This window comes from Prorops nasuta, unplaced genomic scaffold, assembly GCF_024137725.1.
Source record: "Prorops nasuta isolate Cenicafe-Biocafe unplaced genomic scaffold, Cenicafe_Pnas_1.2 PNAS00021, whole genome shotgun sequence".
Classification (NCBI taxonomy): Eukaryota; Metazoa; Arthropoda; class Insecta; order Hymenoptera; family Bethylidae; genus Prorops; species Prorops nasuta.
This window is the reverse complement of record NW_027116818.1, coordinates 3,258,750-3,281,582: the sequence shown is the minus strand read 5'-3', so window position 1 is coordinate 3,281,582 and position 22,833 is coordinate 3,258,750. Positions and strand designations below refer to the sequence as shown.

General features: G+C 34.0%; 2 protein-coding genes across 5 annotated transcripts in view; both read left to right on the top strand.

Moving 5' to 3' along the window:
• Positions 1–498: 498 nt before the first annotated feature.
• Positions 499–10,103, top strand: MnM (myomesin and myosin binding protein). Of its 2 annotated transcripts, none has more exons than XM_066739387.1 (8): positions 499–999; positions 4,124–4,500; positions 4,876–5,098; positions 5,209–5,630; positions 5,816–5,988; positions 6,090–6,432; positions 6,551–6,962; positions 7,360–10,103. In XM_066739387.1, the coding sequence occupies exons 1-8, from the start codon at positions 819–821 to the stop codon at positions 9,486–9,488; spliced, it is 4,260 nt and encodes a 1,419-aa protein (XP_066595484.1). In that variant the 5' UTR covers positions 499–818; the 3' UTR covers positions 9,489–10,103. The 2 variants fall into 2 exon arrangements, with proteins under 2 accessions (XP_066595484.1, XP_066595485.1); XM_066739388.1 differs by having other exon boundaries at positions 500–903.
• Positions 10,104–12,014: 1,911 nt separating this feature from the next.
• Positions 12,015–22,833, top strand: part of LOC136780994 (uncharacterized) — a 55,824-nt gene continuing 45,005 nt past the window's right edge. For 2 of the 3 annotated variants that reach the window (XM_066739630.1, XM_066739632.1), the window contains exons 1-11: positions 12,015–12,183; positions 13,600–13,741; positions 19,218–19,518; positions 20,216–20,396; positions 20,517–20,767; positions 20,851–20,995; positions 21,165–21,377; positions 21,465–21,647; positions 21,725–21,922; positions 21,997–22,133; positions 22,426–22,762. In XM_066739630.1, coding sequence (XP_066595727.1) covers positions 12,168–12,183; positions 13,600–13,741; positions 19,218–19,518; positions 20,216–20,396; positions 20,517–20,767; positions 20,851–20,995; positions 21,165–21,377; positions 21,465–21,647; positions 21,725–21,922; positions 21,997–22,133; positions 22,426–22,762 — 2,104 coding nt within the window. In that variant the 5' untranslated portion in view covers positions 12,015–12,167. Of the gene's footprint in view, positions 12,184–13,599; positions 13,742–15,958; positions 17,435–19,217; positions 19,519–20,215; positions 20,397–20,516; positions 20,768–20,850; positions 20,996–21,164; positions 21,378–21,464; positions 21,648–21,724; positions 21,923–21,996; positions 22,134–22,425; positions 22,763–22,833 lie in introns of those variants that run through there. The other variant, XM_066739631.1, reaches the window with a different exon arrangement.

The following is a 22,833-nucleotide window of genomic DNA, read 5'->3' as shown; positions in this document are numbered from 1 at the left end:
TTGTTTTTTATATTTTATTTCTTCACAAGTCATTAAAAAGCGATATAATTTTCATATGCACTAAACGAATATATAAAATATTAATTAATTTAGCAATAATTAGTAATCTGCAAAATAATAATTGGAGCTTTTTAAATAATAATCGTGAAAAATCAGTAATAATTATGGTCGTGATTGATTTTCGATGTACGAATAAAAAAACATTCTTTGAACTTTCTAAAGTAGATAAATTTACGAATACCAAAATCTACATATGATGATGAAAAAAAAATGATTTTGAAGTTAACTGGTTAAAATTTGTTCGTAGCTCGGTGAAAACCGGATGTATCTCTAAATATTGTTTATATGACATTAGTATAAAATGGTAGATCATGCCAAACATAGACGTCGAGGAACCTTAATAGATTGGTGTCGCTACGGTCGTCTACCACGAAGAAATCTTCAGCCAGTGCAGCTTGGAGCCTCGCGCTATATCGGGCCACCTCCTCACTTCCTTTTTCCTTCTTTCTTTAATATTTCTCTCTCCCACTTCCCCCTCTCTTTATTCTTTCCATCGTTTTCTCTTCGTGTCGGCCAATACCGGAGTGGGAGGGTTCACGGAGCTTTTCCGGAGCTTTTTCGCTCTTTCTTTCTCTTTTTTTCTCTTACACAGACAAACACATATATACACACCAGCTGTAATTTTTTCATCCACTCGAAGTCATTAAAATCATACATCTATATACGCCCCTAATCGGCCTCGACTCTCGAAAAACTGGCCAGGAAAAGCGCCGTCGTCGAGCCGAGCTCGGCGAAGTGGAGGAACAAGAGGAGTCATCATGGGCAACGCCAACGCGAAGAGCAGTTCCACCAGAAGCTTACCTACCAGCAACAACTCCATAAGATTACGCTGGGATGGTACAGGTACATGTGCTTCACCCTTAAATTTTAATTTCCATCCTCCAATTGTGACGAATAAGTGTGTTCCAATTATAATGGTCGCGATGAGCTTTAAACAAGGTAATGCAAGCTCCTGTGCTTCAATTTTGTCCCTGATAACTCGAGGTGTATGAAAAGCTCAATTGTTAGGGATACAAAAAGTGAATGTCATTTATACTGGTGTCAAAAAGTTTTGTAAAAGCGATATGAAATTTCTGTGCTTTTTTTGGAGTTGTTAATTCTTTGATTCAAATTGAAAACTCCAACTTTGGATTATTTTTCTAATCTACTACATTGTGCGATACGAGTGAGATATTCGTCTACATTTAAAGCACAGAGATTTCGATAAGTTGGTTCGTGATTTGTGTACTTTTTAAAATCATCAATTCTTTTGTTTTGCCTAAAAGCTACAGTTTCTGGTCCATTTGTTTCGTTTTATAAAACTGTGATAAAAAAGTGAAATTTGTTTATGTTACTAGTACAGAATTTTGCATAAAGCAGTTGAAACTCGTGTACTCTATTTTAACTTAATAATCCCTTTAGTCTTACTGGATACTCTAGTTTTGTGATCCAGATTTTTGCTCATTGTTCTAAAACCGTGATAGAAGAGTGAAATTCAATTGTAAAATTTGCAAGAAAATTAAAATAAGGTAGCTCAGATAAGTGTATTGCATTTTCAATACCAAATTTTTTATTCTCTTAATAAATTTAGTAGAATTAAACTATACAAGGTGTCCGACTAACGCATGTCAAATAAATTCTTATACAGTGGATGATTAGAAGAATTAAATGTCTATACCATTTTTCCCTCTGATATAAATTAAAAAATTATTACAGATTAAAAGCATGTCTTCAGCAATATGGAAAGTCATAATGAGTTTCTACTTAAGGATCTTTCATCCTTAAAAAATTTTTTTTAAGGGCTATATAGAAAAATAATCTAAATATTTTATTTTTGAAATCATTCCCTATATATGAATTAAATAGTCTGGAATGAATTAATCGCAGACACCTTGTATATACATTGTAAGAAGTTTAAAATAAGCTACTCCAGAAGCACGTGATCCAATCCAATCTTTAGATTATCCAACTTGAAAAATACTTCTAAAATTTCCTACTCCAAAACTGGAGTTTAAAGAAGCAGTTCATCAGGTACAGACAAGTTTTGCATTAAATTGTTCTCGAAATGGATATTGCTTATATTTAGTTTAACATCGTGTTGAATCTGTGGTACGAAGTGTTTTTAGTGTTATTTTTATGGATTGGTGAAAAAACGATGGTAATTTGGAGTCTGCTATGGTTCAAAACTGTGACTTGAAAATTATTTATAGTCATTTAAACAGAAACTGCTTTCTTCAGCACGTCTATTGTAAGATTGCGAAAATGACCATTCCGTTCATTCCGATTGGTGGCGTTTCGATAGTGGGATGTCTGCTAAAATTAGGTCCAACTAATCTGTCAAGTTTCTTGTGGTATTAAGTGATCGCAAATACTTGGGTAAAATACAAATATATTAGTGTAATAAGTAATTAAATTATATTTTTCGAAAGGTGTATATGTTGTTGTATTTTGCAAAGAAATCATCTATCTTGCACACCTGCAAGTAATTTATATAAAGGATTTACTTTCTAGGCAGATAAATCGATGTGGTATTTTTTTATAAATTGAATGAAAATGTATTTTTCCATGAAAAAAACTGGCTGGAGAAATTGAAATCTTTTCTTGTTGATTTTATATTTTATTCATAAAAAAATTAATGACAAATATTGATGTATGCATAAGTGAGTTAGGGTCATCAGTACAGAAAGTGTTTTCTTATTGATGCCTGAATGGTGTACAATAAAGAATAGTGAATTTAATTCAGATGAGTGTCAATGCATCTTTTATACAAGACATTTTTTATTTAAAACAATGATTATGACTTGCAGTAGTTGTAATAAATTATTAAATTAACTGAAGCACTCTTAGCAATATAAGGAAAGAAGAAGGCTCGATTGAATGATGTGATTAAAAAAGTGATTTAAATATAATATCTAACAAGTTCAACATTCTGTTTTTATCATGATTTAAAAGAATATATATTTATCTAAATTATGAACTAATGCACACCATGCTAATCTTTTGTGTCTTATATACTTGATAGCCATAGAAGAAGACATGAATTTTAATTACCTATTTTAGCATACAAAATAATTATTATCAAAACTGTTAGAGCTTTTTTTTCATAAAATATGTCAAAATGAGAAGCAAACAATTTGAGAAGAATACCACTCCGTATTTACACTAAAAATATGAAGACATTCTCTTTGTTGTAATTTGAGATATCGCGTGTACACTAGTTCGGAAAATGCTGTTTCAAGATAATCGCATGCAAAATTTGCCTCTCAACTACGCAAATAGATCCTGCTCTCCTCTACAGTAAACGCTATAACTTTGGAACTAGATTAAGTATCGACTAAAAAGCTGCAGTGAAAAATAATTGTAAAGGTTCAAATAACTTTTTTTAAACAAATAAGACTTTTCAATACTTGAAAAATGTTGAAGTAATTTTTTCCTTTAAAATTCTAAAATAAAAATTCATTAAAAATAAGAAATATACTATATACCATGGATGCTCGATAATTGTCAGTCTGAAAATTTTAGGTAAAATAAATATTTTTAAGATATATTAATTCCAAATATCAAATTGATAGAGGATTCCGTAATTTTTTTCAATTGATCAGACTTACTTAGAATAATTCAGTGATCAGCAGTAATTTTAAACAACTAAAATTTTGAGATTGACATTGATTGAGTGTCTATAATGTTTAGTTAAAATGAAAGTTTATATTTCCCAACATAAGTAGGATAATACGGGCACAGATATCTGAAATTGATCACATACCTATTCTTAACCCATTTGTATCATAAACTCATAGTATTATGCGTGGAATTTTCCTAACCATTATCACTGAAGCGTACAAATTCGTGTTACATTTGTATGCATAATAAAAAAATGCTAGTCTGATGAAATATTAGCTAACTTAAAATTTGTAGTTTATTTCATTGGTTACCTAAAATAATTAAACTAAAAGCAAAACATCTTTTGGTTCAAACTGATTAAAAAATTATTAAAATAGTATCTTAAATAATTAAAATGGAGTTGATCTCAAGAATCACAAAGAATAAAAAAAATTTACAATCTTTCTATCTTTTTCACACACAGGTATACCAGCTCCACCAGGAAAACCAATTCTGGTGACAGGAACGGACGATTCGCGCACATTGGTGACCTTGAGTTGGGAAAGATCGCATTACAATGGAGGAGCTGCAATCACCGGATATGTGGTGGAACAACGTACATCTGGTTCCACTAACTGGATCAAAAGTTCACCGAGCTTTTGCACTTACCCAGAACTTACTCTGGGCAACCTTCAACCAGGATTTCGCTACCTCTTCCGAGTTCGGGCTCAAAATTTTATGGGGCTCTCAGAGCCCAGCGAAGTCTCTGACCCTCTCGCAGTAACTTTGATACCATTGACAGCGACTCCACCAAGTTTCGATTCTCAGCTTCAAGATACTTTGGCTTATTTGGACAATCGTGTTTGTACAAAAATTAAATGATTTTTTTAGAAATGAACCCTTGTCTGAAAACATGGATCTTTTATGTCCGGATTAAAACGGTTAAATCAATATTTACTCTGATTGACTTGCTTCTTTTATTTAACAACTATATGACAAAAATATATTTTAATTATTTTGTAATTGATATATCGAATGGAAGGTTTATAACATTAACATGCAATTCTTGAGTTTATTGACAGGATAAAAAAATATATGGGACATGAAAGATCTAGTCTTTTAGAAAAGTGTCAAATACACGTTTACAGACGTAGGATTAAACTTTATTCTCGTCGTTGAAATTTATTCAACAAGAAAAATCATTATTTAAAAATATTTTCATATTTTCATTTACAGGTTGAATTTATTCTGAGTGTTTCTGGAAATCCACTACCGAGTGTTTCGTGGTACAAGGATGATGCACCTATTTTCAGTAGCAGACGCACAAGGGTTTACGATGAAAATGGAAAACATATATTGTTGATACGACAAATAGTCCTTTCAGACGATGGGGAGATAAAATGTGTGGCTAATAATAAAGCTGGTCAGGTTACCACTACAGCTAAATTAACCGTAAAAGGTAATTGAATCAAAGTTCAATAGCAGCACATATTAGTCTATATAATGATTGACTTTTATTTTTAATTTAATTGTTAAGACCAGAGAGAATAATATATATAAACTTTGTAGCTCCACCACGTGTGCGTTTTGCAAAGCAGTACAACGAGGGCTTGCTTTTCGAGCAAAACGAGACGATCAGGTTGAGAGTTTCCTTTACCGGACGGCCTTCGCCCACGCTCACATGGCTGCACGACGGAGAACCTATAAAAGAAGACGAGAGGCAGAAATTGACAACGGATTGCGCGAAAGGCGAATCCTTCTTGCAAATTCGTTCGGCGTCTCGTGACGATAGAGGAGAATACACTGTTAGAGCGACAAGTCCCCTTGGGGAGGATGTAGTTTCTTGCTTGGTGACAATTACCGATAGACCTGCTGCTCCAGAAAAACTCGTCGTCGACATGAGTTTAGGAAGATCTGTCAGTTTGTCTTGGCAAAAGCCACGAGATGATGGCGGTTGCGAAATAGGCACTTACATCGTGGAATACTATAGAGTATATAAATACTAGATAATCATAACACAATTCTTAGTTTTCGTATCGATAGCAAATTTGCCAATCCAAATAATGATAATTTATTTTAATTTTTCAATTTCTACCTTTGCCATGTACAGTTAGTGAGAAAAAAATTATTAACCGAACTAAATAAATTCACTGAATCATCCAATATTAATTTTCAGATCGGTTGGGACGTTTGGCTAAAAGGAGCTACAAGCAGATATACAAAAGCAACATTATCAGAATTAATAGAAGGCTCCGAGTACAAGTTTAGGGTCAAAGCTGAAAATCCTTATGGCGTTAGCGAGCCCAGCGAAGAGAGTGACGTGATTTTTGTACCAGATTTAAGGAGGGGGTATGGAACAATTGCAATACCTCCTGTCGTTTTTTCACATTTAAAAAAATTAGAATTCTACAGAATTAATTCGTCAAAATTTTAATTTAATTTGATTATAGAATAACGTCACCACCTTTGCGAGGAAAGTCTCATAGTAGCAGAGAAATTAGCAGATTTCGTGGTGAGAAACGTGAAGTGAGCTTCATAGAGCCCACACCACGAACGAGAAGTCTCACTAGGGAGGGTAAAACGAGCGAGTCTGATGGCTTTAGCGAAAGATCTTCGTCGGTGCAGAGGCTCGCTTCCGGTAGACCATCGCGAGCCGACAGTAGAGTCACATTTGCACCGGAAACGACGGTTCATGGGATCTCATCCGAGCCACCTATACCACCTGCTAGAACAAGGGACCAATCACACCTCAAACTCAATCGAATCGAAATCTCGAGAACCAGTGTTGAAACAGTAAATATCACCACCGTTAATATGGAACTTTATCAATTGTTTTTAGCTAACAAATGGTTTGAATCCATTTCCAATTTACAAAATCAACAGTTTCGATTAACAGTTTAATTTCTAATAGGAAATTCTTCAAATAAGACAAACACCAACCTCTCCGGAACGTACGATGAGAATTACAATTTCACCACCTGAAACTGATACAAACGAAGAGCCTCGTATTCCTGTAAGACATTCAAGGTCAAGATCAAGGTCAATATCCATCACGAGGGAGCAAAGTCCATCAGCTTTGGAAAAATCACCTGATTCTGGAGGCTCAATGGGTTTCGTTTTAAAGAAACAAACATCGATATCTAGTGATTCTGCGAGCTATTTTGATGATAAAAAAACTAACGTAGATAGAGATTCAAGATCAGTCCCAAGGGATGACGATGAAAATGAACTGCATGGGAGCTCAGAGTTTATGTTAGTACTGTATCCGGAGGGTGTAGATTACCCTGTTCAAAGAAACGAGGAAGAGAAGAGACTAAAAGAATGTAAGTAAATAAATAGATATCAAAATTTTAATTAATTTTAATATTAACGAAAATTGAAAGTCGATTTGATATACTCTTCTCCAAAAATTAGGGCTTCGAAAAATGATAAATAAATGCATAGTTGATTTTTCGTTATTATATACAAGCAATTTGAAATCTGTGCCATTTTATTCTTGCTGCTTTTCATAATTGAATATCGTTCTATTAAAATTTTATATATGAGTAAGTCTCTTACACCATAATGATGCCTAATTGAGAATGTATCCTTATCATATCATAGCAGGAATAGTGAATTACGATCATTGCAAAGAAACTACATTTTTAACAAAATAAAACATTAAAATTGACAATAAGAGTAACAACGGTTGCATAAAATTGTGGATGATTTCTCTTGTAGATGACGGAAAAAGTACAGAGGAGGAAATGAACGACGAGGACGATTTAGTGCCACCACCTATGTCGATGTCCCTTCCAGAATTATTCAGTCCATATCATCAGCCAGTAGAGGTAATGCGAGAAGCTGTAAGCTCCACAGAGTTACTGCATGAACGAGCAATGGAGCGTTTTTACAAAGCAGTCGCTGTGGAGAAAGCTACGAACAGATCCAAGCGTAAATCAGAAGTAGAAAGGGTAACTGGAGAGTTGGCTACTACGACTATAACAGAAAGTACTGAAGAAAAAAGACGAGGATCCATGGATATAAAAACTGAAGAAATATTAGATAGAAGACTGTCATTTCGTAGAAGATCTTCAGGTACATCCGATGTCCAGAGTTTATTGGCATCTTGGCAGATGAAGAAGAATCGACGAAGATCGAGCGAAGGACATCAAGGAAAATCATCGATAAAAACTTTACCCTCGCTTCAACTTGATTTCCATGCAACATCAGATCCCAATTTATTACCAAAAATTGAAACTACAACGGATCAGCCTTGGGAAAAGGACAGTGTGGACAAAGGGGTTGAGCGTTTGCGTAGATGGCACGAAAGCAATGTAGTACTTTCGGAAGAGACATCTGGAATCCTATCGACAACCCAAGTAGCTTCACCTAGTAGTGATGTTCCCATTCCTCAAGAAGTATCGAAGGTTAAACAGGTGGAGAATGAGAATGACTTCGAAGAAAGTATCGAGAGTTCTGAAGACTCTTCTGAACTTAATAGTAGTACCAATGAGGATATAATGATGTTGAAGACTAGAATCCTGGCTAGACAAGAGTGGGAAGACGAGGATACATATCATCCACGTGGAAGACCCATACCACATATCAACACTGATCCCTACGAGTCTTTTAACAGGGTTCACCAGTTAGACTTGTCCCAACCAGCATCACCCAGACCAGTTTCCCCAATTTCAACATCCGGTCAGCCTCCACGGTCTATATTGAAGAAACGCCCTGAGGAACCGATTCCATTGAACAGTTTTAGCAGACCTATTCCACCTGAAATAGCAATCAAACCTCAACCGCAGTATGGATCTAATCTGAGGAAGCAATCATTGAATGATATGTCGAATGAAACGATGGGCGTTGCTGCAATGTCGGAATCTGATGCTGACAGTATTTTTTCAGCAGCTGAAGTCGCCAGGAATCGAAGAATTCAGGCGAAGCGTAGATCGACGAGTGTAGAATCTGAAGACAATGAAGAGGACATTGAAGCCAGAATGGCGATGATTAGCCATTATACTGAAATCGTTCGGGAACATACGCATCCAATCAGCACAACTCGCAGATCATCGATATCTGATAGGACGAGGATGCAGACTCACGAAGACAAAGAGGAGCCAAAAGAGACGATGAACGAAAATGTGAAAAAAGAGGAAACGATGAAACCAGAAATTGATACGAGTCAGCAGCGTTTAGAACGACTTTCTAGAAGAAGCATGGAACGTTCACGGACTCCAATGACCAGGGGGAAGATAAACGAGTCACAAAGGGACAGATCGACTTCCAGGACCAAGTCTCCAGCTTCTAGATCCAGAAATGTGTCAGTTGAGAGGGAAAGAACTTCCCAAATGCAATCTTCCAAGACAAGAAGACGCACACCTTCCCAGGAACGTACAAGCAGACAATCCACCAGATCCGGAATTGAGGATTCTAGACCAGTTAGGGATAAATCTGGCGAACGCACGACTCGAAGAAGTGCCAAGTCTTCATCAAGGCCAACTTCAAGGTCGAATTCGAAAGACAGATATCGATCAACAACTCCCAGTGATTCCAAGATAGAGTCTCTTCAGAGGACACTGGAGAGTAAAACCTACAGACCCCATAGGGTCTCCACAGTTGATCCGCCTAGTGGAACAGGTCAGCCTAAGGAAGACCAGCTTGCTGCAGATGCCATGAAGAATGTCAGATTGACTGTTGGCTTCCTAACTGACTTTTGTTTGCTATTAGCTGCCATTTATGTTTATTTATTTAAAAAGGAGACTCTGGCCGTTCCTTTTATAGCTCTCTTGCTTTATCGGCGCATTCAGCATGAACTTCAAAGGCGTTTCTCACGTGGTAAATGGTTTTCTCGCAGAAAAAATTAGAATCGTTCCTTATATTTGTAATCTCCAAAATTTCGTTTGGCATTATTCTTCGCATAATTGGACATGGTGATAAGCATAGAAAGTGTAGAGTTTATGATCGATAAGAGTAATTATACTGGTTAGTTTTACATCCTATGTGAATTGCATCAATTTATCAAATCAAATGATCACCTACGTTGCTATTTATTCACGCGTTTTTCACCTATTTTTCCTCCTCTCACGAAAATGTGATATACACCATGAGTTCTGCTATTTTTCAAGCCTATATTGTTAAGAATTGTTTAAGCACTTTAAACCATTCTTCTTGCTTAGCTATTTATTTTGTAAATCCATTTAAAGTTTAAGCTCATTGGATTAAGAGATCGTGCTCAGCTATTCCCCTTCGAGTACTTTACGAGACAGATGACAAAAGGTAAATTTATCTTTTTAACGATAAACTTAATTATAGTTTATACTGTACGTATATGAAAGACGATGTTAAGAAATATTTATTAATGAATTTTACCTATTGTTTCCTACAGATAATAATAATATATTGCTATTTTAAGATTCACAGTAAAATATATGTGCAAGACTACGTGTATATGTTGCATATAGATATATGAATAAAAATAGTTCTCATTATTTATTCTTTTATCCTTTAACCTAAAATCGTTACGTATGAAATATCATTGAACAATTATTGTTTGAGTACAAAATTCCTCAGCAATAATAATAGTTACCAACAATTATAATAAATGAATAAAAATTGATTTCTAAATTAACCAGTTTAAATCTTTTCAAATAAACAATATGTATCACAAAATTTTCTTAACAATATATCAATAAAAAAGAATTATTATCAAAGTAAATTTAGAAGATTATAATAAAAAAAATATATTTCCCGTTAATCCGTTGAAGGAATTTGTAGTAGTTGGCGCCGCGTAAGACAAATCTTTACCAACTGTTACATCAGAAGTGTGAACGAGGGGGATAGAGGTAACGACGACGTGTAGAATGAAATAAAGATAAACAAGCATTAAAGAGAGAGAGAGAGAGCAGATGACGAGAAATTAGATGACGACGAAGAGAAGAGTTAAACAAATATTAGAAAGTTAAGAAAAAATAAAAGAAAAGTAAAACAAAAAAATAAGGAGATCGAGGACAAGTGTAAAATTTCGAAGAAGAATAAAAAGAAGAGGAGGAGGTTGAGAGAGGGTTATACGCGTGCGCGCATGTCGTTAAAACAACGAGTTCGAGTGATGGGTCGCTTTGCGAGACGATTTTAGATCGGAGCCTGGGCCTCCTGCCGTCAGAGATTTGTTGGGGCGCAGGGTGTGCCACGCCAAGCCACGCCACTCCACACTAGCGACTAGCGTTCATCTCAGACACTGGCACACGCCAAGAAGAGAAGGAGAGGAGAGGCCGAACACGCCGGACCATAGCTTGCCGGAAGCGGTGCCGGTTTCTCTGCTTCCGTTGCTCTTCAACCTTCTTCAACCTTCGACGATACTTCAGAGTCAAATACAGAAAAAGTGATTTCAATGGGAACAACCTTTAGCAGCTCGGACATTCATCATGACCTTAACAGGTAACGTGCTAAGTGATTTTCTACAAATATGTGTACATATATATTTACACATATACACACATATGCATTTGAATGAATGTGTGCGTTTTGCAGTTTTAAAGTACTCTCAGAATTCTAATATTCCTTTTCAATCTTTCTCACCGCTCTATTCTATTATTTCACTCCCCCCTCCCACCCCTTCTTTCTATCTCACACACACACATGCAACTATATTTCTTTCGATGCTCACTGATACATACGATATATGTATATCGCGAAGGGAGAACACGTCTCTGGATTATATCATTACCTCGTGGCTGACAATCTTAATCACTTAACTTTTAGATCTAAATTATTTTTATTTATTTTATTAGATTTTTTTTAACGATGAGCTATATATTTATTTCTAATTTGTTTTGGCGGTAAGGCTTCTATATTTTTTCGTATTTTGTATATTTGTATCGCGAATTTTTTTATGTTTTAAAAATTATACTTTTTCCACTTTTCTAACGCTTGATGAAACTTATTTTTAATTAACATTTATCTCATTCTTTTCTTCTTATTGCAATCAAATTACTAGGATTTATTACTTTTTATTTATTAATTTTATTCTATTTGAATCTTGCACGAAGGTTATCTGCTCTAAGAAAGAAGTTCATAACATTTGTTAGTCGTCAATCCTTCATGTGTACTTGATAATTTTCATACTGAGAGCTGTCAACTCTATTTTATACATTTTTTACTTTTGTAGATTTTCGATGAATAAACCAGATGTTACTTAAAATTGTCTTTTTTTTATATTTCACAGTTTCTTTACGCATAATAATTGGGTTTTCTCTTATCTTGTATCACTCTGTAATTTTTAAAGCAAATTTTTGAAGTCCAATTTTCCTATAATAATTGCCGGCTACACATTGTATGCTTTTCATAGGGTTTTCAAACATTTCCCATCATTCTGGTTCTTCTTCTCTTTCTAGACTTGGATCGCTGGATATTTGAATGTCATTTCCGCCTGACTGACAATTTTATTCGTTTAATTCAAGTTTGTCTTGCGTCTTTTTCAACCCAAGTTGTTCACAAAACTACGGCATCTCGTTGTATCACTTCTGCTGTGCTGACAGGACTGACCGATGGATCCCATTGGCCGTAAGATATTTTATTTCTTATTTATCGATAAATTTTGTAATTATCTAGGGATCGCTTTTATTTTTTTAAACGGCAGTATCTATTTTTATTTAATTTTTTTATATATTAAATCACAAGCTCTTCATATGACTGTATATTAATTAGAATTGAATATAGGTTTCAAAATATATTTAAAATCTGTACTTAGGCATGAGTTTGGCCGAGGATATAGTATAACTACTACGTATATATGCTTGAGTTCGCTCACCCAACTAGAATTTCAAATCCAAGTATTTCGTAAACGCTTAATTTAAATCGTGTACTAATAAATTGTTTTAGAAAGCTTTTTTTTAAGATGAGCCATACAAAATATATAATATACAAGATAAGTAAAAAGTCCAGGTACAGCAGAACAACTCCAAAATTTCGAGTGACAAAAAAATGATTAAAGGTTTAGTATTTTTTGCTGACTATTCAATGGTGACCATGGATTTGAACTTGTTCACTATTCAAGGTCAATTTAATTTTTTAAAATGAAAATTCGTATTTTACATCCCGGAAACAATATCAGCGGGAAAAATTATGTTGAGATATAATCTTGAGGAGCTCCAAGTTTGACCTTTATAGGTCATTTCCAGCTGAAAAATATAGAACGGTGAGAAAATCAAGAAAATCAGTATATAAGAGAAAAATAAAATACTAAATAGACCTTACAACCATGTACCTTTAAAAAAAGTTGACGTTGAAGACTATTTTTCCTATTTTAGAATATTGATAATTAGTTTTTTTCCTGCAATAGTACTATGGCTATGTTAAATGAGCGAGAGAGAATAATCATTCTTATAATGAAAGGTTGGGGTAACAATGGGATATTATTGGTACAGAAGTGCAGGTTTATAATCAAACATTTAGAGTAAAACAAGAATCGATATCAAGAATGATTGTTAGTAGAACAGTAAAACGTTTCAATACAAGTGGCACTATGAAAGATCTCTCTAGATCAGGTCGTCCAGTAGAGCAACCAATGAAACGAACCAGCTGAATGTGGCACTATCTGTTATTGAAGACCCTCATAACTCTATTAAGAAATTGCAATAGCAACATGAAATTAGTTATAATTCGATATAACAAATATTGTTAATTGCAAAGAAGTTGGCGGTAATCTTTTAAGCACAATATTTAATGGGTCTGCAGCTAATGTTTCAATTAAAAAACTAACTATTATTAAGTATTTCTTCTTGATTTGAATTTAATTGGTTAGGAGTACACTTCACTTAAATAACTTTCAGGGTTAGATTCATAGTCACCATTGAATAGGAAAGGAAAAATCCTAAGTCAGAGTTAATATATTTCATTATGCATTTGGAGAAGCTTGAAAATAATTAGTTATAAATTCATTTTATAATGATATATTTATTGTATTCATGCATTTTTTAGACTATACCGAAGGCGCAGAAGAGCCACCCTGGTTGGATAAAGAAGATCAGGAGTTACAAGTTCAAGGACGACCAGGAGAAGACATTATAATCGAAATAAAGATTAAATCTGCTGAACTATGCGAATCACTTCAATTTGAACTGTGAGTCGTCAACATTTTTTACAATCTATTTTGAAGCATTGACAGAATTACTTTATCGTTCAATAATAAGATTTGATTTTAAATTCTTCATATTATTCCTTAATTGTTATTAGACAATTAATGCTAACAATTCTTCCTTAACTTTTTATTGCAATTCTTTAATTAAATTTGATTTAAGATTTGAAATAATTTTAAACTATTTTCCTAATTGATAAACGATATATCATTTAATGCTCCAGCAGCTTTTACTAGAAGATTAATGCTGACGTATTTCAACCCCTAAAAGTATTATACATTAATTCATGTCCAATTCATAATCTATACCCTCTTTATACATATTCTACTCTTCATTCTTAACAATTGGCAGTAATATTTGCTAAAACCTTGGAACGTGCCAAGGATCCAACGCAGTTTATTTCGAGCTTTAACGCATTTCATTTTCACGTAGGATCAAAGTATTCTAGTCGGGTTGCTTTTCTCATTGAGACTCATACGACAAATTTTATTTTGTTTAAAATTTTTATAATTTCTCACTGAACGACCTTTGTGCCTTTCTTCCAATTTCAAGAGACACTTTAATTCGGTTACTGTTTAAATAAAGGTATGCAATTCTTATGTGGTTATCATCTTAAAATATCTCTTGCTTTGTATATAATTGTTTATCTAAACTATTATATATTTCTATTATTATATTTAATAGTACTTTATAAATTTAGTTCTTTTTAAGATAACTAAGCGTTTGATTTTTTCTTTGATTAAAAATATCGATTAATTTTTCTATTATAACATAACATGTAATTAATTTAATATTAGCTAAATTACTCATGTTTGCGAATATTTACTTTTTGTGCGAATGATTAGTGGATAATAATTAGAATCGATTAAATCTTTTCAATTTTTTAAAGTATCATTTTGATTTATAGAGAAAAGTAGAGTGTAATTGGTAATAGAGGATAATAACTAACAGTCTAAAATATCATAAGGCAATTTACTAATACTTATCATTTTTAACAATCAGTGTGCTTACAACTAGTATTCCAAATGCAACATTTTAATGTCAGATATATAAAATTTAGATCCATCACTTATTTGTCGGTTTTTCCGATCTTCCTTAGATGTTTCCAAATACCCACATTGGCCTATGTATATCTAACCTTTGGCTTTTCCAACTACTTTGCTGCAGGCTAATTTCGAGCGAGCTTGAGATATTTGAGAAAGACTAGAAGAGGTTAGTTAGAAATGCATTCAATTCTTGAGAATTATTGCATATATTTCGCTCGACCAGATGTCCTCATTAGTTTAGTTCTTGAAAAATTGAAAGTTAATAATTTGTGGTTAAAAATATTAATTCTGTCAACTTAAATTTGATACAAAGTAACATTTTTATTCAATATGTAACTCTAATGCTTATGATTAATTATATATAGTTACTCAAATTTTGTCATTTTAGCTTTTTTGGACATCAGTATAATTTAAATTAGAGAATGATACTAATATTTTTAACACGTATGTAATACTTTAACTTTCAAATCCTTCAAAATATACATCTGACTTTAATCTCTTTATGCCAAAATAAACAGTATAATACCCTTTATGAAAAGTACATTATGAATTTTATAAAAATAAATTCCATTCAATTAAGAACACGATTTATTACTATAATTTATTCATGCGAAAAAAAAAATTTAGTCAAAAAGACATCGATATACGTAAACTAGTAAATTGAGAAATTTAAAATCATCGCTTTTTTTTATAAATTCAATGTGTTTTTTATTTAAATGCTTTATTAAAATAAATGGCTTTACGTAGACGTTTTTGCATTAACTTTATAATTTTACGGCCACAATACAATTATTATTATGGTCGTAAGTGAGTTAAGAGCCGAGATTAAAAAAAGGGAGGGAAAAGCTAAAAATATGTATCTATAAATAGTGCATATACATATATAAGAGAGAGAGAGAGAGAGAGAGAGAGAGAGGCAGATAAAAAGGGGCAAAAGAGGAGGTAGCATAAATCATACACGACAAAGTATTAAATCTCGCGAAGACGTTATAAAGTTGAAGAATTCGTTAAAATACGCGTGTATTAGGTGCCGCCCATTTCGGAGTAATTCAAAATTGGCTTTCGGGGGAGAGGAGGGGGGATTTAGCGCGGGCGCCGCGACGTTTCGGCATCGCCGCGTCATATCAGTGTACCGAGGGAGCGCCGTGAGGACGATCGACGCGATTTTCTCCGATCTTAAAGCGTCTTGGTCTCGTTTTCCCCAAAAATAGTCGGGTTCTGGTCACGTCTATCCCCAACAAGTGTCATGTCGAGCCTCACAGACCCATAAATCCTTAGAAATCTTCAGAGAACACGAGTCTCAGCGACGAGATACTGTGGCCGGTTTTCAAGAAATTCCATTGTTCTAAAATGAACTATGTTGAGACTCAACTCCGAAAGTTCATAAAATCGTCGAGCGAGTTTTATTCGATTTGAAAAAATGTATAGATTTTTGGTGATTTTACATCTGGCCAGCTTACACGAATTTTTGGTCAATTTTGCAATATAATTTTAATACTTCTTCGAGATACGATTGGAGACGCTATACCACTGAAGATCTATGTAAAAGGATAGGCTTTGGAATTTATGAATTTCGACGCTACCTGTTGGTGCCATTTTGGTGAAATAAAAATTGTTGCCAACACATGAAAATTGTTGTATCTTTTGTGCCTTCGAAACTGACCAAATTCAGATGAATTTTTAGTTAACTACGTTAAAAAATTCATTATTTCTTCGAGACGAGATTCGAGACGCTATATCATTAAAAATTATGTTTTTATGTGAAACAATGCAATTTTTTATTCTACCCCATGAATCATACGAGCTCTTCCTGAAAGCCAATTTTTCTCTACAACAAAGATTTCGACGTATCGAAAGCAGATATTTGATCAACGAATTGGAGTTTCAGGCTTGACAGTGTGAACATTTTTGAGAGTTTATCGTCTATACGTAGAATAAAATTGGAAAATCAACTGATTCCTCAGGGGTAACGAAATTTGGTTGGAAGGAAATCTCAGAAAACTCAGAAATCTTTCTGAGTAGTTCAATCGGTGGTCCTCTAAGTGATATCAACTCCTCCCTCGGTATACGAAAATTCTTGGAATCATCATTCCTACTGGTTTCATCTTTCAACTAATTTATGTTCGTGTGAAAAATCGTGCATACACATTTTCAATGGAGTAAAAAAGCCTGCTTAACTCTTTTATATTACGTTTACTCGAGAGCTGAAAGCTTCTCACAAGTGAAATTCGTCACAAGTTGATAAAAAAATTAAATTCTTTTTTTGCAACATATGAAAAGTTAGTTCTATTTTTATTATTATTTTAAATAATAATTTTGTTACGTAAAAAGGGATGGAGTTCTTGTGATAATTTGGTCTTCGGTTTGTCAATAATTTATTGATCTGTGCGAAGGAGTTTTTCAACAGAAAAAAACGAGAATAAACTGAAAGATGAAGTGCTGCATGGTGATGTGGAGATATGTGATTGTACGTTTTGACAGACGTGGCGAGTTTTAGAAGCTTGATCGCTTTGAGCTTTTTCGTTGGATTTTTTAACGCTGGGCTAGCATTATGGGGAGTCAGTGCTGCAAATGTGCTAATGGCAAAAATCCTTGCACCTCGGGGTCCTCCGACAACGGATCGGTGTACCGGTAAACTATAATTTTAGAAATTAAACATTGTACTTTTAAATAAACATTTATTGTTGATTCAATCGACACAAATTTTCGTTTAATCAAAACCTATTTTTCATCGAGTAGAACTACGATACTGATAAATAACAGAATTATTCAACTTTAGTATAAAACAACATTAATTTACTAAAAATAAACCAGAAATATTAAAGTAATGCTTTTACAAAAAATCTAGGAAATATTTACTGATTAAAAACATATCTTAGCAAAAAATAGTGCTATTAAATCAAATCATTTAAAAGCATACAAAATTATTGCAGATGGTCTACAAAAATCTTAGAAAAAACTACTTAATTAATATATCAAAATGCACACATAATCGAGAAGAGTTACAATCCTTTTTATACTACTTAAAGAAGAAAGCCATGAAACGATGAGTTCTTTTAAAAAGTGTCTAAAATTTATATAGATTTTTCGAACAAATTAATTTTTTTGTTACTATCTATAATTGAATGCTAAATTGGTTAATGTTTTGAAAAAACGATAAATTTGTTTTGTGACTCGAAAGACGAATTTTGGAGGAGGATCGAGGCGATATCAGCTGATTGGGTGGACTTGGTTAGAATTTAGTTGGTCGGATTTACAGACAACCGTACAATTTAAAAGGTCCACGCTTGGCATTGATCTACTGGCCTATTTTCGTTCAGTTTTTACATGTCTAGAAGACTCGAGAAAACAACCGACTCGAGACATCGAGGCTGCATGACCTGCACAAAGCTTACATCATCCGGAAAGATTGTTCGAAAATTTGAAGTCTTCGAGGTGGTCGAAACACGAGGACTCTCGAGATCATTGGCTGATCTAGAAATATCGCGGCTTCAAAATTCGTGGTGCAACTGCGTGTTACTTATATAACAACAGCGAGCCGAATCACCGTTGACGCAATTCTTCCCTTTCGGTTCCACGTCGAAGAATTTCGTACCTTGCAAATCTACAAGTAAATTGACCCGTGTTATATGGAAAGAATACTCGAATGTATTGATGTAAAAATAAAATTTAACATTTTCATCTAAATTTTTGCTGGATAAGTGAAAAGAACTAGACTCTTTCTAATGTAACGATAAAGTGGGATTTTTTTACCTCAAACTGTAGCCCTTAATCTCTATATTGAATAACTGTTTTATAGTTATATTGGGGGAACAAAAATCCCACGGTATCGTAACACTGTCTCTGTCTCTGACAAAGGGGTCAGCAATGTTTTATTTAGACTTTGTACTTTTAAATATAGAGAACGTGTAGACCGATTGTGAAAATATACTGTTATGCTCGTTTAACCGTTGCCGCCTTTTCTCTTTCCGATTGGACAAAACAAAGATGGCCGCCAACCGCTTCATCAGCTGATCATCCTAGCTCCATTCACATATCTCTTCTAATTTTTTAAAATTAACTCTTGTTTGCACATTGAAAGCTGCACACAAATAATTTAACTTTTCAAAAATCACATTAAAAGATCACTGCTATTTTATGTACGCATTGCTTTTTCATTTTGTTTGAGTATTTTATTATTACAATGAAAACAAGTAGTATTTGTAATACTCTGACCATAAATTAGAGCTTTTACATCCACGATTTCTGTGTGTGTGGCTACAGAAACTCATTTTAATACGGAACGAGATAAAACAAAAAATTTAAATTTCTTGAACTTTGTTACTTTTTATATTTTATAATAATAATAATGTTAAAATTGTACGAAAACTGATGTTACAAGAAAATATGTTTAGCGGAGAAAATTGGATTTCAGAATTCACGAGCAGCGTCCAATTCCGCCTGACAAGTACAGCATCCTGAAAAGGCACAACATTGTACAGTTGACCTTGAAACAGTCGCAAAAGGACGATACCGGTCATTACGCGCTGGTAGCAACGAGACTCGGTCAAACACTTGACAGAGGATCTCAAAGGAGGATTCAACTAATCGTGGAGGAGCCTGGATATGAGGAGGGTGATCCACCTGCGTTTATCAGACGACTCAGTGATCTTGTCGTTAAAGTAGGAACAAGAACTAGGTTCCTCGTGGAAATTCGAAGTTCGACAGCCCCTAAGGTGAACGATTTTTTTTATCTAACAAATCTTACTGAAAAAATAAACTTAAACACAATTCCACATACTTTTTAAGAAGGATATATCTTAATTTGTTTACACAAAAAATCGGAAATCTTGAAATAATTAATGATTTTTTTATTCCATTTCTTTTTATAATGACCAATTTGGGTAATTTATAAAAAGAGTAAGTACAAATTTAGTAGGAAAAAAGAGAAAAAACAGATGTCGAAGCTTGAACGCGGAAGCACTGGCGTGACATATTGCCACTTTACCGTAGATTTCACTGTCGGTTTTACCATCATACCAGACGGACCTTACGAGAGGCCAGTCTAAACGGGATACGATAGGTCAATGACCCGAGCTTACACGTAGAAGATAAGAGAAAATGAAAATCATCTATACTGGTTACTCTTCTTCCTCCTAAGACCCCTATTGCTATTATTATTCGCTTATGTATTCCTACCAGCTATTTCCAGAGTTTACATGATACAAATATATTCTAAACTTACCCCTAATGCACTGCCAATCTCCGTCACCTTTTCGATCAATCAGTAATTTATGTTTATTTTCATTATGACTATGGAATGTTTTATTCTTCAATCAGAAAGCTGTCATGACGAAGTCATCCAACATTATGATAGTGATGTTGGTGATTATGATTACGCTGATTAAAAATGTGGTAATGTTTCATTTATAGGTCACTTGGCACAGAAACGACCGAACCATTCAAGAAGGCTCGAGGTATTCTTTGGTTCACGAGGGAAATTTTTATTGCATCGATGTGGCACCTGTCACAATCGAGGACGAAGGGCACTGGACTTGTATGGCAGAGAATCGAAGTGGGAGATCATCTTGTACTTGTTCTTTAAACGTTATTGGTCAGTATTTTCTACCTATTTAATTGATTGGAGTGTATTTCAATTTTTATTCTGAAGCAACAGGGTATTTATCACATTCTGATTGAAAACAAAAAATTATTATTGATAATCAATTTTCAGTGCCCAAAGCATATAAGCGACCAGAATTCGTGGAAGAATTGAGAGCATTACTGACAGAAACTGGGACTGTGTCATTGGAGTGTAAAGTAATTGGAGTACCAACTCCTGTATTAAAGTGGTTTAAAGATAATAAGGAAATCAAAGCTGGAGATGTTTTTGCACTCACTGCAAATTCTGATGATCCAACTTCTTTGGGAACTTATACTTGTGAAGCTTTTAATTGCATGGGAACTGCTTATTCATCATCAAGAGTAATTTATACTAAATACCTAATATTTTTAATTATGATAGAGCAGTGACTATTGCTTAAAATCCTTATAATTTACAATTATAGGTTCATGTAGTAGGCAGGGGTAGCAGAGAGGGTTCATTGAAACCAGCAGATACTTTAATATCATCGGGCCCTCTTCCAATTTTCAAGCGATTACTTCAAGATGAATGCTGCAGAATCGGAGATACTATCACATTGTCATGTCAAGGTAAATTATTACCTATTTATGCCTTCAGTGAATCAAGTAGTAATGGTTTACGTGTGAGCAGACCATTCCAATACTCAAGCCCAAAAAAAGTTAATTATTTCCACAAATTAATATAACATTTAATTATCATTTATTCTCATTATGATCAACATTATATAATTGTTTTCAGTCCAAGTACCACCATGGCCCAATGCAATTACTTGGTACAACAAAGAAGGTCGTGTGGATGCAAGTGAAAAGTACCATATCATGGAAGATGGTATTGGTGGATATTCCATTGAAATTAGATCTGTGGAAGCTATGGATGAGGGAGAATGGAAATGTGTTGCAACCAACGATGCCAATATAAAGCAGTTTACTACCTGCCACGTTGCCATGTCCAGTGAGTGGTTTATGAACCTTACAAGTAAAACGAAAATCACTGGGTTCCATCAAATATGATTTCATAAATGTTGACGTCTGTTGGCAGTTCCAAAGAATTATAGAAAACCACGATTCATGGAAAGTTTAAAAGCTGTTTTGACTGAGGAAGGTCTGGTTTCGTTCGAATGCAAAGTTGTTGGTTTCCCAACGCCGCTTTTGAAATGGTTCAAGGATGGACAAGAGCTAAAACCAGGAGATGTTTATCAGCTTACAGGGACCAATTCTCTAGGTAGCTCATTTAGTGATATTTATACCACTATTTTTAAAAAAGATTGTAATGTTTGTTCACATAACTATTGCATTTAGGCTCTTACTGCTGCATTGCGAGGAATTGTATGGGAGAAGCAAAAAGTACTGCAGAATTAACAGTTGAAGACATTCAAAATCAATTAAATGAAGAAGAACGTATGCAACTTATGAGTATCAATCAACCACCAAAATTTATTAAGGGACTTCGAAGTTCTGAAGCTAGGATCAATGAAGAATTTCGATTTTCCATTCAAGGTTTGTTCTTCGATCAATTAGCTGTTATTACAAGAAACTTTTAATTTTCACAAACTTTTCAACAATTATTCTAGTAAGTGTTATACCAGAACCACATTTATCTTGGTATCGAGATGAAACACCTGTCGATGAGAATGACAAATACGTGATGACTAGGGAGCACGTTGGAACTTGTCATTTGGATGTAAAGAAGCTTGAATTCATGGATCAAGTAGGTAGCAATTAATAAATTCAACCTTTAGTGGACAGGCCTTCTTTTAGAAAATTTTAAAATTTGTTTCCAAAATATAGGAGTGTTAAGAAACTTTATATACACCCTCTATTTATTAGTGTGAGATTATTTATGAAAAAATTCTCGTTACTCCAAAACGTAAAAATAAGTTTCTGGTCGGGAGGAAATTAATATCGGTGTTCTTAATTAAATGCATTTTGATTCTTAATCATACTTAATAAAAAAATATATTTTTTGAAGTTATTTGTACATTAGAAAAAAATTATTACAGGCTGAATGGAGATGCATAGCTACCAACGATTTTGGACACAGTGTTACTTCGTGTTTCCTTAAACTCATAATTCCTAAACATTACAAGAAGCCTAAATTTTTGGAAAATTTACGAGCAATATTATCAGAAGAGGGTGCAGTAAATCTTGAATGTAAAGTAATTGGAGTTCCTCAACCAGTACTGAAATGGTATAAAGATGGCTCTGAACTCAAACCAGGTGACATTCATAGAATAATATCTGGACAGGATGGAACTTGCTGCTTGGGAACTTATACTTGCGAAGCTACAAATTGTATGGGAACAGTTAGCAGCTCAGCCTCACTTCTAGGCTTTGAAGGTAAATTACAAATAGAATAATTAAAAATGCTTCAACAAGCACTTCTCGTAGCATATTTTTTAGGTTTAAAT

Excerpts from the sequence above, each read along its gene's own strand:
- MnM (XM_066739387.1), top strand. The coding sequence starts at position 819 with ATGGGCAACGCCAACGCGAAGAGCAGTTCCACCAGAAGCTTACCTACC. Across the intron at positions 4,501-4,875 it reads TGGCTTATTTGGACAATCGT|GTTGAATTTATTCTGAGTGT; the intron begins GTTTGTACAAAA and ends TTTCATTTACAG. Across the intron at positions 5,631-5,815 it reads ACATCGTGGAATACTATAGA|ATCGGTTGGGACGTTTGGCT; the intron begins GTATATAAATAC and ends ATTAATTTTCAG.